The following is an 18,841-nucleotide window of genomic DNA, read 5'->3' as shown; positions in this document are numbered from 1 at the left end:
GGCCAGCAGTTCCAGAAAAACAGATTCCGATACAATGAGCACTAAGCTGGGCAATTATTTTAGTGTCACTTAGCAGTGCCACCTGCTAAGTACATAGCAAGACTAGGAGCAAGTTCATCCTGGTAGGACAGGGAGGTGTCCGTCTTGCCTCTGAATCTTCCTTGGTGTGGGAACCTGCATTCGGCTCTTACAGAACAGTGTGCACCTTGGTCTGGTTTAAAGTGCCGATGACCATTCTGCCCTGCTTCCTTGTGCAGAGTGCTACGAAGATAATTAAATGGTATATTTAAAACATATTACATTCTTTAGTATCATTGGTGTTCGTTCCATGTAGTCAAGAATTATTTTCAGGTGCTCTATCTCTCAACTTCTAAGGTTTCTCAGTTCCACAAGTCGGGTAAAGGTGTCCTTGGAGCTTTAACAAGCTCTTCACACCTAGTTTTTGAGTGTGTAAGACATGTCTTGGTTTCTTGTTCTGTATTAAATCTTTTCACAATCGAACATGCTCCTGGGGAATGGAAACTAAAGAATTCTAATAGAATTATTAACTTATTCTAATAGAATTATTAACTTGATTGTGATAGAACACAAATTTTTTCACACTTTTGACAAAGATTATTTCATTTTTGTTTCAGATGAACTTAAACCAAATAACCCTTTTATTGATTCTGAAATGTTTCCGGGTTATTTCTCCAGGAATTTGTAAAACAAAATTATTCTTAATCATGTTGCTTTAACTACGATGTGCCCGGTCTTACTGTATTTTAACATACTGCTTATCTGTTACCCAACCAAGTCTTATGGACTATTCCCTTACGAGGTCTATAAATTAACAATGCGAATTCCAGGCTCAAGAAGTCATTTTACAGAAATGCTGTATGTACCCCAAACTCCTATGTGACCAATATCCAAACTGCTCTTTCTGCCTCCTCCCTACTGCTCCCTTGATGGCCCCACTTCCTGCCCTTTGTTTATTTATTTATTTTCTTAATATCTTCATCTTACTCCTTATTATACTGGATGCTGAAGAGTGCTTAAAAAAAAAAAATCACTTGGTAAGAGGAAATGAGTTCTATTTATCCTTTGCATATGTCTCAGGAAGCCGGCAGGCGGTTCTGCCATCCTAAAGAAAGTCATGCATCACACAGAGGCTTTAGCCCGATAAGCTCGCCTCATCCCAATTCATCAGCCAAAGTTTCATGCAAGCGGCCCCCTAGGTTGATAAATCCCCACCGTGCCTGTTGACCCAGCTGCCAAGTCCTCTTGCTGCAGGCGGTGTTTTCATGGCCACCCTGACAGTAATGCAAACTGTTTAGCAGCTCCATTGACCTTTCAGCTATTAACAGGGACACAGGCTCCACTAGGGACCAGTTTTCAAACATGACAGAATTTCTTAACACTAGAGGTCATGAACAAGTATATGCCCTATAAAAATCCATTCAGCATAGCAGATTTGAAGACTAAAAGACAAGGAAGCACGTTCCACATTTTTGCTATTTTTATTTTTTATTATATCCAATAACTAAAAATGGATATGTACTTATCTGCCAGCTTTTATTTTATTCTTAATGTACTATATTTTATGTTGTGGTACACGATCACTTGTTAACTAAAAAATCAGTTCTGAGCTGCCAGGCAGCACCTGACATTTTAAAGTTTTAAAGACGTATTACAAAAGAATGAGATGAGATCAAAGTCAAAACTTCAAATGAATGGATGAGCGTGCATACATAATATATGGTAATGGCCTAAGCATAACTGGAATTTTTTCATACTTTACCAAGATTTGCATATGTTTATGTGTGTAGACACACTTAAACATACTTGAGTAGTCTATTTCAAAATAAATAATAAATATTATATAAAAATGTATGAAAAATTTTTTAATCTAAGGGCTATGTTATAAAATGCTTATATAAGTCTTATATGTATATCTATTTCCTGGAGATGTGACATGATCACAGCCTTCAAAGGAATTTTCTGCTTTATACTAATTATAAGCTCTCTTAAGCACTCAAATTTGAATGTTGGAATATCAGTTCCTACAGTAATTGTACAGATTGCCATGAAAATTGATTGAACTGCCACTTATAAATGGCATTTGTTAAAAAGACATAAAGGAAGTATATGAATAGTGAAGAATGTATTTTTGAAATGAGACTCATTTGTTAAGAGTCAAAAACTCTTCGAAGCCCTTCTGTTTAATCCCCATGTCTCCCCACCCCCTCCTCCCCGACAGTGGTAGAAGTCTGACAGTATTAGACCTTCTGAATATCTAATACTTTTATTGCGAGGCAGTGTATCATCAGGTAATGCAGTGCTTGAGATAAAGGCAGATTTAATCTTTCATAAAATAGCCACGTACATTTGTAAAAAAAGTGTTTTCTAGAGGAATATGTGCTTCTTAATGAAAAAAACTGCATCTTAGCATCATTTTTTAAAAACTAATCCATTTTAGTCATGTTAAAAAATCTCTTTAATTGACTTGTTTTTGTCAACACTGACAAATGAATCAAAAAGTATAACATGAAAATTTGAACATTTGTCACCCCAATAGTCTTCAAAGAGAATTTAAACTGACATTTCTGTATTCTTTTAAAGGACAGAAACTTGTTTCAAATCTTTAATTCTCTTTTAAAGCACTTGGTGATATTTAAAAATTTCCCCTTAAAAATAAAGTTAAAACACTAGTAAGTCTACAGCTTTATAAGTGGGAAAAAGATCTTTTAGATGATTTTAAAAAGAAAAATACTTTGTCTTTTAAATTATATTGTAATGAAAGTGTTATTTAAAATGCCTGTTTTCCCAGACATTTCTTATTTAGTGTCTAAAATTTTTATCAATTATGGTTTATAAGTTAAAAAAATTGATTTTGGACATAAAATTCCGAACAAAATGTATTTCTTTCTTTACATTGGGAAGCGATGGCATTGTTTTTTTTATTGTATCTTAATCTTTTAGTTTTTATTTATCATATCAAAATAAGTACAATTATACTCTTATGATTAAATCAGGAGATTCACTCAGCCTACAAGTATCTTTTGCATGTTTCCTGTGTTCAAGATATTATATTCTGTGCTATGGAAGGAGAATATAAATAAGAACTTAGTCCCATCCTCTAAGAGCTAATTTTTACCTAACTTGGGAGATTGCACACATTATCAAAAATGTAAATAACATGACCCGAGAGAACACTTTCAGACAAGAAAGTTGTGCCAGACATTATACAAGTTGCTGAATTAATGGTCCAGAAGGCTATGTGTACTGAGGTGGGTAAAATACTGTGATTTGGTCTCGTCTATTCTGCTACTGTGTGATTTTTTTTTTAACACCAATTAATTCACATATGAAAGAGGACGATGACTGTATAACATGGAAATCAGGTAGCTTTTCAAGCAAGTATAGCAAAAACTATAAGAAAAGGAACAAGCCTTAGAAGGAACCTTCTCAGTTGAGTGTTAAAATGAAAATAAGTGCCTATGCTTGGTTCCCCGCCCCCACCCTGAGAGGCATTCCTACAGCCTTGCATGGCTCCCTGCAGGTAGCGCTTCCCTAGCGTTCAAAGCTTCCTTTCCATCACCATCTTTGTGTTTCTAATCTTCCCTGAGGCAGCAGCCTCCAGCTACTATACTGCCTAGCTGCTCACTGGGTTGCCCAGACTCTCTCCCAAGGTACCAAGTTTTGTTTTCCCTTGTGCTGTAGTTATACAAAGTCACATCGATCTTCAGGGATCTGCCTCAACACTATTTTACCCATAAGTTCTATTACTTCGAATATGTCATTTTATAGAGTACAGATTTTTCGGGGACATGTACAATGAATTAAAGTGGAAAGGCCTATATTTCTATATTCACCACTAATAATTATAGTAGACCAGTCTCTGAATTTAGGACATTGCAAACATAATACAACAAATATATAAGGCAATCTAATAAAATTGGACTTTTTTTTCTAAAAGCAAATGACGTTATCATCTAGTTTCAATCATCGTTTCTCCTAAGTTTTCCCTTTAATGAAATAGATAACTTCATTTCCTAACTTTCCCATGGAAATACATACATTGAGTTAACCTGGTAAAGTTGAACGAAGGAGATCCACACACCCTTTTAGAAACCTGTGTGGTGTGATAGTGGTGTTGGGATAGATTAACAGGGCTTGAAATATGGGTGCCTTTCTCCCTTTTTCCTAAGGTAAGGGGACCAGTTGAGAGTAAAGAACTCTGAGCTAGGAAAGAGTTCCAAGCCATGGTGACTAGCTGTGTGAAAGCCATTTAAATTCTGTACATGTTCTGATCCTTTAATTTGAGAACAACAAGACTGCCCCTGTCTCATGAAGATAAAGTTGAATGTGAAATTACTGAAAACTGTTAAGTGGCTCCATTACTTGCATTTATTATGGTTGTATCTTTAACCATAGAACAAAATTTAGTGGATATTTGAGAAAATTCTAGTAATCATTTTTAGCACTAGGCAGCTAAACCCATGGCTCACTTCACCGAATCACCACACCTCTGTCCCCTTCGAGTTTAGTGCCTCCTCAGGCCCAAACTGCCCAGGTATTAAAGCCAGTCAATGCTATTTCTAAGTGAGCATATGCTCAGCATTTAAATCGAAGACCTCAAAATGAAGACAACATCGGTCACAGAGAAAACAAGGCCCAGCTCCATGTTTTGGCACATTTTGGAACAGAGAAATGCAGTAGTTCGAGACACTGGCTGGAAATAAGACATAACATTGGTCTTACCCAGCCTAAATTAGAGTTCTAGATATGTACAGTGCAAATAAAAAAAAATTAGCACATAATGTGCATAAATTCAGAGTTATTCATGAATTTAAGTAACCTTTCCCCTGACTCCAAAATCAGGGTTACTCACTCAGGGCATATATAGAAAGATTTTTCTGCAGACTACATATAATATAATGTCAAGGAGGCATTCCTTACGAATGAAATGAATGCAGTGGCTCATAAAACATGCAATTTTTTGGTATACTTCAAATCGTACTTAAAAAATACTGTTAGGAAATGTGTATTGCCATCTATTCTGCCATGAAGTCCCAATGAGACCAATATTGCATGGTTACACAGAAAAGATTTCATTTCCTCTGTTTTCCTACCTGGAATGTGTATTATGAATGTATAAGATTCCTGATAGCCAAATTGTATTTGTGTAATTTATTACCGTTTTACTAGCTACTATTAAAGGGCTACATGTTGTCATAAGACAAGTGGAATCCAAAATTCTCTTCCTCATGGGTAAACTGACACCGAAAACATGAGCCAGAAGAATTTAGTGGATGCCTAAACTAAAGAAAATTATCCAGACTAAAAAAATTCTAGATTTTTGTTTAGATCCCATCTAAGTGTGTATATATGTAGTAATTATGTATACATACGATGGTTTATTTGAAGGTGACCAGTAATAACAAAGTTCAAATTTACTTGTTTTATTTCCTTTTTTCCTCATTTCATGTAAAGGAACCCTATTCTTTTCAATGGAAGAAATGGCATCAGAACAAAGTGTGAGCGGAGGGGGATAGTTTGGCTCATCAAAAATCTTTATCAGACTTTACAAAATATATTACCAGAAAAATGAATTTTAATACATTGAGTTAACTCCCAGATGGAAAAAACAAGCATATCTCTTTATGTCATGCTTACTTCTTAGCCTGTTATTTATTTACTATGATTAGAGTGTAAAAATGCTTCTTTTACAATGAATTTAACCATGCCTTAGAAGAATTTTATAAGACGAGTTAATTTAGGCAATATAAATATAGTGTTTTTAGTTTTATGCTTATGAAATAAAAGTATAGCAATTAGATTTTAATATCCCTCCCCTAATTAGTCCATATGTTCTTATGTTCTTACTATCTGCACTCAATAGCATGGAAAAGAAACACTCTTAAAATCCCATATTCTTATTAATTTCATTCATTCATTCATTCAGTAGGTTTTTAATAAGCATCTTCCATGTACTATTACAGTCTTCTAGGTCCTGGAGAGACAACAGAGAAGAAAGGGAAATATTTGTCTTAGTGGAGTTTACATTCCAGAAAAAGTATTTGAAAAGTTTCTACTATATGCATTCGATTCAATTTAACAAAAACTTATTGAATACCTATATAGTATTGTCTTCATTGCTATCAATATAAGTAGTTAAAGGAGATAAAATACTTCGGTGGCTTAAATGTCATCTTTCTATAACATCTTTCAATTCTAAACTAATTGCCCCCTCATCTATATTACCTATGTTACTTCACTTGCATCTATATAATGGCAAAGATCACACTGAATTATTCTTTTGGTTTTGCACGTTTGTCTTTTCCATGGTGTCTCCATGAGGATCAGGACCCTGTTTTGTTTATGTCTTATTCCCATGAAGAGCACAGTACCTGCCTGAGTAAATGACTGGACTTGAAGAGGACTGAATATGTAGCTTTTGCCCTCAGAAAGCTTTAGTTTTAATTGGGAAGTGAAACGGAGATAGGATAACCCAGTCCTTAAGTGAAGTCCTATAAGAGATGGCTATGTTTTATGTAATATTAATGTTCAAGGATCTCCAATAGAATAAGAGTTTGAAAGAGAGGGAGAGAATTTATTGGACATGATAAGTGAGGAATGTTAGTTGTTAACTTCATAAAAGAAAAAAAAAAGATTATTTTCCCAAGTATTTAAATAAAAACTTAAGGGAATCATAATGTTTATATATGACAACCACAGAGTCTTACATAAGCTAAGGCAAACAAGCCAAAATATGAAATAATTCCATCTACCAATAGGTAAGTGTTTACTAAATCTTAGGCCAAAAAAACCCCCCAACACAACAACTTAGAATTCCCCCCAACAATCTGAGTTTCCACATATTTGAGGGTTTGGTGAATAACAGTCAAAGCACCTAACTGGAAGGTCAGCAGGCAAACAAGGATCAGATGTCCACCCTGAAGAACTGCACTTCAGTGCTGGACCCTCATTGTCATGTCCTCATCCCTTCCTCTAGTGTGCGTGAATCAATGCCCCACGCTTCGCCTTAAACAGGCAACATCTTCTGGTGGTTGTTGTTTACCTGGAGCCGCCTACATTCTTTTTTTTTTTTACTGTTGCTATTTATGTATTTATTTTATAAAATATTATTGGGGTTACATTGATTGATAAGATCAAATAAGTTTCAAGTGTACAATTCAACAGTATGTCTTATCTATATTGCATTGTGTGTTCACTACCCAAAGTTGGATTTCCTTCCGTCACTGAATATTTGACCTGTTTTACAGCTATCAACTCCCTCTCCCCCTTTCTCTCTGGTAACCACTAATCCACAGTATGTGTCCATGAGTCTGTTTGTCTGTTTGTTTGTCATGTTTGTTTGTTTTTATCACCTACATTCCTGATGTAAATGGTGTCTTCGCCTCTTTAGATTTATCTGCTCAGGCATCAACCAAATTGTCAAGTAGGACGTGAGCTATGTGCCTGCAGATTTTTGTGTCACATGTAATATATTTTGACATATTCTACTTCTGGGTCTCTTTTCTTGAATGAGTGAGAAAGAGGGCAAACAAGTGACTAACAAGTAGAATTGGATAAACAGAATTTCAGTTACCAGTAAAATTGGAACACTTGTTTATTGAATGCCATTTAGTAAATGATCTTAGCCTATGACTCAGAAGAACTTCATGGGCACTGAAAAATGGCTCTTCTGGTGGTCAAAAATGGCACCATTATCTCACAAACTAAGTCAGATTTTTATATGATGAAGAAAGAGAACGGACTTGCGCTATCGAACAACAACGAGAAGAAGGCAAAGAAAATACCCTCACTTTTCTTGGCATTTACCATTTTCTCCACCTCCTCCCACCCCGCATTTACTCCCAGAAAGTCTTCTTTGGGAAACATGTGGAAAGTATTTGTTAATGTTTTCTGAGTCAAAACACGCTCAGTTCATGGAATGTCTTAGGGGACCTTTCACATTTCTAGATTTAAATAAGAAGTGCAATAGATTTAAGGGGCTTTTCTGAATTGTCGTGTCGGTTGAAAAACACAGTACTTTCAACTTAGAGTAGGACTTTTACTGGAGAGAAGCACTAAAGAAGTCGCCATATATTTTTAACATAGTTTTGAGTCATTGTAGAAACAGCCTGAGGTTAGGCCCCAAAATTATTATCGCTTTTCATAATGTCAAAGGGACATAAGAAGACAACTGAATCTAAAGGGCCTAATTATTTGCTTCTCTCAGAAAACTATATCATTTACCTCTTGTGGTGGTTTTGACCTATAATTATCACCTTCTTTGTTATGGTACTAAGGGGTCCTACTGCCTTGGCCATCCTAATGATGGCGATTTGACCCGTGATGACAGGTTTGTTTACATTCCTTAACTGAAAAGAGCGTTCTCACCACACTGTGGCACAGGTAACAGTGACTGATGAGAGGAGGACCACTGCACATTTTTTCCCAAAGCTTAGGTAGTGAGTAGCTGGTTGTGACTACGATCGCAGCCGGCCCAGCTCGAAAGACAGTCTCTTATTTCAAAACCAGTTAAGAACCATAAAAATCTTCTGAAGATATCTTGGTCCCTGTCTAAATGGTGGCAATGGTAGAGCAATTTTTTAAAAAGTCTATGACTTTTTACTTGGCAGATTCTGTTTCTGTTTGCTACCAGTAACATTCTTTTTCTTCATAGCAGGACAAAATCAAAAAAATTTAAATGTCCTTATAGATAGTCACCTTCATCTATATGATTCTTTGCACAAAGAGTTGAAATTTTGAGTCAATGGTACACACACACACACACACACACGGTGTGATATCCTTTCAATAAGAATCCGTCTGAAAAAAGCATCTCAAAAGAAATGTGAAATTGAAATAAAAATAGATTCCCATCTTTTTAGGCGACAAGAGCTCATTTTGATGAATGCCTTCGGCCTAGTGATGTTGCCAATATGCCAATAACAAGTGCAACCTATCTCAGATACTATTCCTAAAAATGTTTCTAGATCTGGGGGGGAAAAAGTTTAAAAATATCTATACATCTTTATTTTAAAGATTGTGATTGCTAGAAAGTCTTTGCTACCAAATGTAAAATATCAATATAACGAAATTACATTTTTAATCGATGAGTTTTGATCACGTTAAAGTTTCTTACGCTAAAATTTCTTACAATGTTTACTATGTTCTCTTTGGTTCAAAACTGGCCATTTTGCTTCCTCACCAGAGTCTATTTTTTATTCTTAGAAACTTGTCAATCTTTCTGAGTCACTTACAAAAAACGTCTGCTTAGAAAGCAAGAGACATGCTTCGTAAGCGACAAAATCGCTAGATTTCATTCCAATATTGATATTCAATGAAAATACACTTTCAACTGTGGTCTTTGATGCAGACCTCTCGTGCCTGAGGAATGCAGAGCGGCTGTCCAGCCTGCCCAGACACTGGCTTCGGAGTGCTCCCGGCTCTGTCGGAATGGCTACTGTACCCCCACGGGAACGTGCTGCTGCAGCCCAGGATGGGAAGGAGACTTCTGCAGAATCGGTTAGTATTTCTGTTGTCCCTGCGAAAGACTGGGCATGGCACAGTCCTTAGCGACTCAGGGACTTTACACCAGTTGTTTCCTCTGGAATTATCTAGTGTTCAACATTTAGCCATTTACAGGGATGTTAATGCTCGGTCTGCTCCTGAACTTGTAAATGTAATCTTTCCCATTTTCTTAATGTAGACAGTTCACATGTGTAAGTTAATCATAAACATAAGAGCCTTTTAAATAATCGAGTCCTTTCAGAAAGTAAAAACTGAAAACAGTTAGATCAGCTAGATCATCTCTACGGGCTCTGCATTTGAGATTTCACACCAGCCAATGACTTCGTGTTTGCAGAGCCCCCTCCAAGTGCCAGCATTTTCCAGACACCCTATAAATGCCCTCCCTAACTTTACTGCTTGCTCTCTGGCTACAGTGCACTAAAAACAGGGTTCTTCGGTGAGTATTATTAAATAAAAGGGGAAACGCAATGATCTAGAGGCTACATGAGATTTTAAAATCTTTTTTGCCACTGCCTCGTGAACTATCAACTAGGTGTGCCATGTTCAGAGAAAGAGCAAAGGAGGTTTATTGCAGGGTTATTCTGTCCTTTAGAGAGTTCCTCAATTACATGCAATGATGTTTACATTCTACTTGGTGTGAAGTAAGATAAATTTAGACACAGAGAGTCTAAGATGTATATATTGAAAATGCTTTTCAGGAGAAATTTCCTTTCCTCTCTTTTCATTGTGTCTATATGAGATGATGGATGTTAACTAAACTTCCCGCGACAATCATTTCACAATCTATGAAAATCAAAGAATCATGCTGTACACTTTAAACTTACACAGTGATGTATGTCAGTTATTTCTTAATGAAGCTGGAAAAATGGTTGCCATAAGGATAAAAAAAATACATGTTCAGCAACCAGCATATACATATTATTTACAAAATATTCTCATCTCTGCTATTTCAAAATTTAAGTATCTTATGCCAATGAATATTAAAATTCCCAAGTTAAATTTTAATATTATTCTTAATTCATAAATGTTATCTTTTTCTTTATCCTAAACATGTATTTGCTTCAAAAACAATTAGAATCAGAACTTGTCTGCTTTATATATTGTGTGACAAAAAGTAGCCAACATTTAAAGTCACATATGCAGCATACATTTTAAGCTTAAATTGCTTCAGCACTAATAGTATTACATGATTGACTTATACTATGATTACACATCTAGGAAACGGTAGTAATTAAAACTCAACAGAAAATAAGTGATTACATTATTTATAACAAATGCTTACATTTTATTGACAGTCTGTCTCCCTTTTCCTCAGTTGACCAAACAATGAGAATCAATGTTCAAATGCACTAATATTCTAATTCCTGATAATATATCTTCCCTCTGCTTCCTTTGATGCCTGACAATATGTATTCTCTCTGCTTCTTTTATATAGTGTCCATTCTGTTTTATTCCTTTCTGTGCATTTTGCGTAACTGCTCAAACTGCCAGATGACAAATACTTATGGAATTCCTTCTAGTAACAGTATGTTTAACCTGAGGGTAAACAAATTATTTTGAATATGGATGCCATTATATAGACACCATAATAGGTATTAATAATAATGTGATATAAATGAAAATAGACGTTCTTTGAGTTAACATGAAGTTTTATTTCAATAAAGTACTTTAATCTTTCCACTAAATCAATCTAATTTGAATATGTAAGATAAACCAGAAAGAACCATTTTATAAAAGTGATTTATTTGTGATATTTTTGACCCAAGCAAGAACTTTATTCCTATACTCACATAGTTTATTCATCTCACACAAATTTAAAAAAGAAAATAGTCTATTTTCTTCTTGTTCTTCCTTTCCAAGTGTCAGCCACAGATCCCCAGATTTTGATTAATTCATTTGCAGAGGTTAAAATGACCTTGTCCCCTGAACCTATAAGGAAATGTATTGGGAGAATTTGATTCTGCATACAGGGGCTGCACCTCAGATTTATCCTGTCAGTAAAAGACAATGAAGTGATGTTCCCAGTTTTCTCTCTCCGTGTCACTTTAGCCATAAATCTTTACGTTCCCACCTATATTATGGTGGTAAAAATCTTTTTATAAAGAGATTCTGTGCTGTAGAGCAACCCTAAAAAGGACTGCTAAGAACATCCTTTACTAGTCGACTGCACTGATCCAGGAAGGGCATCCACAGTGCACAGAGGTGACACATATACTGTCCACCCCTGAACTCCGGGAGTGAGGAGGAGGCATCCTAGAAGTCTAAGTGGTGGACATTCCATCTAACTAAAATAAAAAACTGCCCATCCCTTTATGTTGCATTAAAGATTCTCGGGCCACCGGGCCCCTCTCGTGGGCCAAGCCCGTCCCACAGCGTGGTCCCGGCCCAGAGGGCGGGAACGCTGAGGCCCCCTGCTGGAACGCCCCAGTGGAGCCAGACTCGGAAGAACTGAAACACTCATTTGAAAGAGTCGGCTCTGCAAGGGATTGATTGAAAGTGTTCCCCGTGTCGGTGCTTCTCTGGAACTGTCTCCCGTTCTCCACTGAGTTCTGGCCCCCAAGTCACTGTGGGTCTGCGAGCCTTCTTCCCTTCTTGTCTTCGTCATCCTTTGGACCACTTTGTGACCGGCTTCCTCCTGTTTTCCCTCCCTTCCCTTACTCATCAAATATTTGTCGGCCTTATACTTGGTGCTGTTTCTGACACACACAACGAGAATGTGATTTTATTGCTTTTTTTTTCCTCTCAGCAAAATGTGAGCCAGCATGTCGTCATGGAGGCGTCTGTGTTAGACCGAACAAATGCCTCTGCAAAAAAGGCTTTCTTGGTCCTCAGTGTGAACAAGTGGACAGAAACATCCGCAGAGTGACCAGGGCAGGTATTCTTGATCAGATCATTGACATGACATCTTATTTGCTGGATCTAACAAGTTACATTGTATAGTTTCTGGGACTGAATATTCCTTTCCAATGGGCATTTATTTTTTATCCTGTCATTAAAAAGAAAGACTGTTATCCTGCTACACACTCCTGTGATTTCATTTTCTTTTATTAATTTAATAATAATTTCCAGAAATGTGCAGATTCTGTGTGTGTATGTTGGCATGTTTGTTCACATACACACGTACACACACACACTCACAACCCCTGTACACGTGGTTGCAGAACAGATGGGTTTATAAAAAGATATATTTCCTTGTGTGGAGTAATTTACACAGAAATTCCATTGTAAATTGATAACGGAATTTTTATATTACCAGAAGAGATTATTTGACTTCCCAGGAATTTTCTGTCTGTAATAACTAAAGTCAACTTTAATGGAGTTTTGAAACATTACTGTGCAATCTGATGGATCTAATAAAAAAAAGGCAATATTTTTATATTAAAGGACTATAATGTGAGAATGTTTCAGAACTCCCTGATGAATTTATAAATGGGCAACTTGATATAAAATTGTAATCTTCATTTTTATCAATGTATCCAATTACAGAATGTTATGCACTTACTTTTTATTGGCAGAGAAATCTGGTTACTCTAGCTTAATATCAAGATTGTTCTCAAGCGTTTTATAATTAAATCATAACGGCATATTCTAAAACCAATCTTCCTAAAAGGTCTGCTTTTATTGTATATTTTATTTAACAATAGGCACTGGGTTTGTGTTACATATTTATATTTTTTATTTTATTTTTATAATATAGACATCACCTAGATGAAACACCTTTACCCTGTCCTGTAAAATACTAAAGTTACATTTTTCACCAACTTAATTGGAAAGAAGGGGCGTGAGAGAGCAGTCTTTAATGTGCTGTGGATCTAATCTAGCAATGTATCCTTGTGCCAACATGTAATCATTAACGACGGATGAAAAAGCAAGAAAACAGCCAATCTTTATAAAATTCCAGCATTAAACATTTGTAAAGTGCTTTTCACCATAGCAAGACTGTCAGAGTATATGTGATTAGAATGTTGCAGATTGCACACTCAATCGAACCTCACTGGAGAAGAGCTCACTCGTTTTTAACAAATCCTGGCTATGTAAGCTGTCACTTGTACAAGTTTTTAATATAACAATTCTTGCCAAACATAACTTTCCATGTATATGTTCCTTCAGAGTTCAATGAAAATCCTCCTTGGTGAATGTGTATGAATAAATATCTGTAAATGTTCTGGTCAGGCTTTGAAAGAAATGCTGTGTTCTAACTTATAACTGCAAAAAGTCTCGTAGACATTTTTCTTAATGGTTTTCAAGGCCAGCTCTCCATGATTGGATTATAACAAAACTATAAGGCCTCCTTGCACTACTGAAAAAAAACATCTACCTGTGACACACGCACACCCACTATAGGTTGTCTTCCTGTAAACATCTGTTCCTCCGGAATCTAAATTGAAGAGCAGTGTAGATTATGCAGCACAGGCTGACCTTCCAAACGGGCTCCTTATTTTTGGAATACGAACCTCAACTAAAAAGAATAAAATCTCGTAACTAGTATTTCTCTATTGTTTTAAAGCCGGAGATTGGCAATTAAAGCACAGTCAGCATTTATACAGAAACCACAATGTAGAAAGGTTGGTTAAGTACACTGCTCTTGTCTTCCATATATGATTACTTAAGTTTCAAGTGACCTCATGCCAAATGGAAATGGGTTGAGAAATCTTGGTTCAGTGCTTGGTGAACAATAGCCTGCATTAAAAAGTGCATGCATAATTTTGCACAATTTAGATTCAATTGACAGTCTATTCAAAGACGTCTCAGGATTAAATGAGCATGGAGACCAAATTGCCCTCTTACCCCAGAAAAGGGGTGGTCCCTTCTAGTCAGACTAACACTTCATTGGCCCAACAGTGTGACAAATCTTGCAGTGAACCCTGCAGTAGCCTGCATCTGTAGGTTAATAGCAGTCTTTTGTCTCCCTTGCTTTCTCTCCATAGCCCTTTTACTGAATTCCATCACAGAAAGTTTTACAATTAAAAAAAAAAAAATGTCCTGACAACCATTTTTGTAAATGGACCTTACCATCTAATCATCCCTTATTCAACGTGGGTGACATTAACAAAACGTGAACTTCTTGTGAGGGAGCCAGCTGTCTAAATCTGTCAAATTGTGCAGTTTTATTACACATTCTCCCGTTCATAGTTTCACTGAAACAATGATACCGCTATATATTCAGCAAAATCTAAAAAATCCAGTGTTTCTTCTTACAGCCTTAATCTTTCCATCTCTTCCAAAATAATCTTTCCAAAAGAAAAGGTGTTATATTGCCATTAGTTCTCTTATTTAAAAATATCTATATTAAATTGACTATACCCAGATTTTTTTTTATACAACCCTTTCCCAAATAAGAGTTTCAAATGACTTAGAAAAACATATATACCCCAGGTGTCATTGCTTTTTCTATTGTGAGTCATTAGAATAAATGACCAAAATCTTCTAAAAAGAAGATAGCAAGATCCATGGATATTACACCCAAGCAAAGAAAGCGGCTATCAGAGTCATTTCTGTCCCTGAGAGAGACGTAAATAGCAATGGCTAATTGATGGCTACATATTTTAAATTCAGTGGTCATTTCAAAAAAAAACTCTTTTTAACTTTTCTCTCAAGTAGATCTTTAAAATACGTGACTGGAGAATTGTCTTAAATGATTCATGATGAGAGGCAGGTAGGAATTGATGAAAATGTCCAAGATAGGAAAAAGTTATTGCTTCATCACACAAATAGCAATATCTACATCTATTTGCTTCATAAAGCACACAGTCAGAATGGAAGAAAAATGTCCTTGGTATGAATGCAGACATGTGAGATAAAGATAAAAGAATAAGGTAGAAAAATGTATGTTGTTATCCCTTTGCCCATTCGAGGGCTGAATATTTGAAATGCCGTTATGGTAGTTATAAAGAGTTGGAAAAAAACTTTCTACCACTGCTTCTGCTAAGCTGTTGTCTTAGTTAATAGAACTTTGTTTTCTATATAAGGTAATGAGAAGAAAATTGAATTGGCACATCATTAAAGGGGAAAGAAGGGAAGTTTTAAGAAACCGGAGTGATGATAAAAAATGCTTCCATCCATACCTTTTCTCCTTGGAATTTTGTTTCAATGTAGCTATTGTAAAAGATGCATTTTATTTTATCACAAAGAATACTCAGAGATTTTCTCAGATTAATGGACTATCTCATCAGGAAAGAGCAAAGAAACCTACACATACAATATATACACACAATCTAAATAGAAAACCATTCTCTTTCATTTAGACACTTCAAAGCAGGCACTTCTATATTTATTTCTTTGAAAACGATTATATAATAATGTACCAACAATTTTTAATATATTACTTTTAAATATTGTTTTTCTGTCTGAATCATAAACTATACAACAAAGCTTAATAGTATAAGATATGAATTTAAACACCACATCTAGGGTCTTTTAAAGCACATATTAATTGAAACTTTTATTAGTCTAACTTTCTTAGCTTTGAAACATAAAAGAGAAGCCAAGTTCAAATTTTTAAGAGGAAAAAGAAGGCATACCATAGGCAGTTGTAGTCTATTCTGATCAATAAAGTTTCTGAGCATCTCTATGGAATGTAACCTATGGTATTTCTCTCTCTCTCTCTCTCTCTCTCTCTCTCTCTCTCTCTCTCTCTGTCTCTCTCTCTCTCTCTCTGTCTCTCTCTCTCTCTCTCTCTTTTCCTAGTCCCCCCACCATATATCCTTCTTCCTCTTAACCTCTCTCTTCTCCTCTGTTTTTACTGTCTTTTTTTTTTTTTAAATGAAGCAGATATGTCCTCAGTACACACATAATGAAGATGTACTGGGGTGTTTTGATTTTGGTGGTTATGATCTTTTTATTTTCCTAAAAAATACCCTTTACTGGTGTCACATTTGCTCAGACTCTATATCATGGAGAACAATAGACAAATATGAACATACTAGACTGATCTATTACAATCATTGAAAGAAGTAACCAAAAGCATAAATGACTACCAGCCCAGACGCTCCTGTTCAGCCTGTGCTCCATCACAGATACAGGAAAGCCATGAAAATATCTCCGCAGAGAGCCTCAGCTAACAGTAGGAAAAGTTGGTAGCTATTTCCTATTCAAGCAACAACCATCCCTATGGAGTCTATTTTGAAGAAGCTTATTCCAAAACTATGAGGGAAAAATAAGAAGTAACTCCTCAATGGAGACTTCAGAATCTTTTTTCTGACCAAAGTTCCATGCCCAGATAATGTACATATTTCTATACCACCCCCAGGAAGTTAGTGGGCGTATTATTGTGAATGCTGGCAATACCTTCACAGCACATAAAGCTCCTCTTTAGAAAATTGGAAAGAAAGACACGTTTGCTGTCTTACCTTTTTCACTTGACGAATAAGCCATACCTCCAAAACTTCATATGATGTTAACGAAGGTAGGAAACCTAAGAACGGAAACATTTTGATATTAAAAATATTAAAAACACGACCATAGAACCTGTCAAACACTAATCCTGGCCTACTTCTTTCTCTTAAATGTCTCTTCATAAGTTTTGGAAATTGCCTGGAAATAAACGCTTAGGAGAGTAAGAGAGCGTGAGGGAGCATCGTATGCTGTTTGCTTTTCAACCGTAGCAGTAGTTTCCCCAACTGATACGAAGGGATTTATTCATTCGTCAGGTTAGTACTTTTCTTAAAATACTTTTCTTCATTAAATATGAACCCAAGACACATCCATCATTTACCTTGCTTTCTTTTATATTGGTCATATATAAACTGGTTGGAAAAATAAAAAGTAAATATGAGATCCCTTGTATCAACATAAAACGAGGCCTAAAACCTGTTGTTACCTTTTTTTTAGCCTGTCTATACAGTGGCTTACTCCCCGCCACGCCTCCCCGCCAAAAAAAAAATTATCCACATGTACATCACAAAGCCAGATATGTTTCAGTCAGGATTTTTTTTTGCATATATAGATGATGTATTACTGAAAATCAAAATCCATATACATATACAAGCAAATTAACACAAACGTTTGATGAGTTATCTCAACAAACTATAACCTTTTCAGTTAAAAAAAAGTTTTTAGAAAGAACAGAACATTAACAGTGATGGGAAATTCATAATGGCTAAATATAAAATAAGCTTTGTCTTCACAGTTCGAAACTAATTCTTGTACATTTCTTTTTGAACTAAAAAATAGCTAGCCAACAGTTTCCATTCACAGCAACATGTAATCAGGGTTGATATAGTCTATGCACAAAATATATGTGGATATTCCTTTACCTAATCTTCTTAAAATCTGAGACATGGCTTTCCTGAAATAAAGTAAGATTTTATGTATCGTAGAGCCTAACACTTAATACATTAGTACATTCTAGTCATAATACTATTATTGAGAAATCTAAAAGACAACCTTATTGGATATTTCCCATATCTCATATTTACAGGACATTTTTAGACATGCATTTCAAGAACTATGTACTAACAAGATAAACGATACTAAAGTAGTATGGAATTTTTGGAGCTTGAGTCCCTAGGATACGTGAAAGAAGACTATTTATTTAAAAGACACCTATCCAATTGAAATGAAAATGTTGTCAAATTAATATCATTAATAAGCATAAGAGAAATCTGAAAAGAAACGCTCCCTGTCTTTCCTATCTTTATCTGTGATTAATTTTGTCCAGTTTTAAAGAATGGTCAACTTCATTCTTCTAACACATTTTGGTTTTCCTAGTTGTTCATTTTCCTTTAGGTTGTTGACATTTAGGGCAATTTGTCTATAACCTCACTCACAGAAGATTCCAGAACCAATCCCTGCTTAAATTTCTGTTAATACGAGGCAGAAGGCTGTGTGGACAAGTATAAAAACAGGTACACATTTGAGGGAGCGGAGTCAATATATTTAAAAGTTGAGATTTCTATAAATGTCCTGATGAAAAGTGATATGCAAAGTCATTGGCTCAGATAGTCCCTCTAAGTTTGAATTAATCTGATTTATTTAACCAAGTTATTATAAAATGCATTTCTCTTTGATCAGTCTTCTATTATTCAGCCACTCGTTCATTTATTAATTCAACAAATATTTATCAAAGTGCCTAGTGTGATTATGTGCTATAGAAAAGGCAAGGACATTTATAGTGGGGGATTGTGAGCCCAATGGGTATGATGAACATGTATGAAGCAAAAGACACTAATCACATCCAACCAGCTCCAATTCAGCTCAACGTTAGAATCCAGCAATAATAGTACAGATGGCGTAAAGTACATCTGTGTGTATCTGTATGTGTACACACACCTATGTATATATATTTATCTATCTGTACAAACACTACATATGTATA

The 18,841-nt window shown here is 35.6% G+C and overlaps 2 protein-coding genes across 4 annotated transcripts in view; one reads left to right on the top strand and one right to left on the bottom strand.

The window, feature by feature from the left end:
- The window catches only part of HHIP (hedgehog interacting protein), an 82,057-nt gene extending 68,934 nt beyond the window's left edge, over nt 1-13,123 (top strand). Inside the window, exons 12-13 of the mRNA XM_039876046.1 lie at nt 9,371-9,519; nt 12,272-13,123. Of these exons, the coding sequence (XP_039731980.1) occupies nt 9,371-9,519; nt 12,272-12,465 (343 nt within the window). The 3' untranslated portion in view covers nt 12,466-13,123. The remainder of the gene's footprint in view (nt 1-9,370; nt 9,520-12,271) is intronic.
- Nucleotides 1-18,841, bottom strand: part of ANAPC10 (anaphase promoting complex subunit 10) — a 257,736-nt gene that overhangs the window by 71,998 nt on the left and 166,897 nt on the right. Inside the window, exons 5-6 of one of the 3 annotated variants that reach the window (XM_039876055.1) lie at nt 16,875-16,939; nt 7,047-9,548 (exon numbers count right to left, since the gene is read on the bottom strand). In XM_039876055.1, coding sequence (XP_039731989.1) covers nt 16,922-16,939 — 18 coding nt within the window. In that variant the 3' untranslated portion in view covers nt 7,047-9,548; nt 16,875-16,921. Of the gene's footprint in view, nt 1-7,046; nt 9,549-11,156; nt 11,455-16,874; nt 16,940-18,841 lie in introns of those variants that run through there. The other 2 variants (XM_039876054.1, XM_039876053.1) reach the window with 2 other exon arrangements.

The sequence above is a fragment of the Pteropus medius genome, unplaced genomic scaffold (genome assembly GCF_902729225.1).
Source record: "Pteropus medius unplaced genomic scaffold, Ma_sr-lr_union100, whole genome shotgun sequence".
Lineage (NCBI taxonomy): Eukaryota > Metazoa > Chordata > Mammalia > Chiroptera > Pteropodidae > Pteropus > Pteropus medius.
This window is presented reverse-complemented; position numbering and strand designations above follow the sequence as displayed.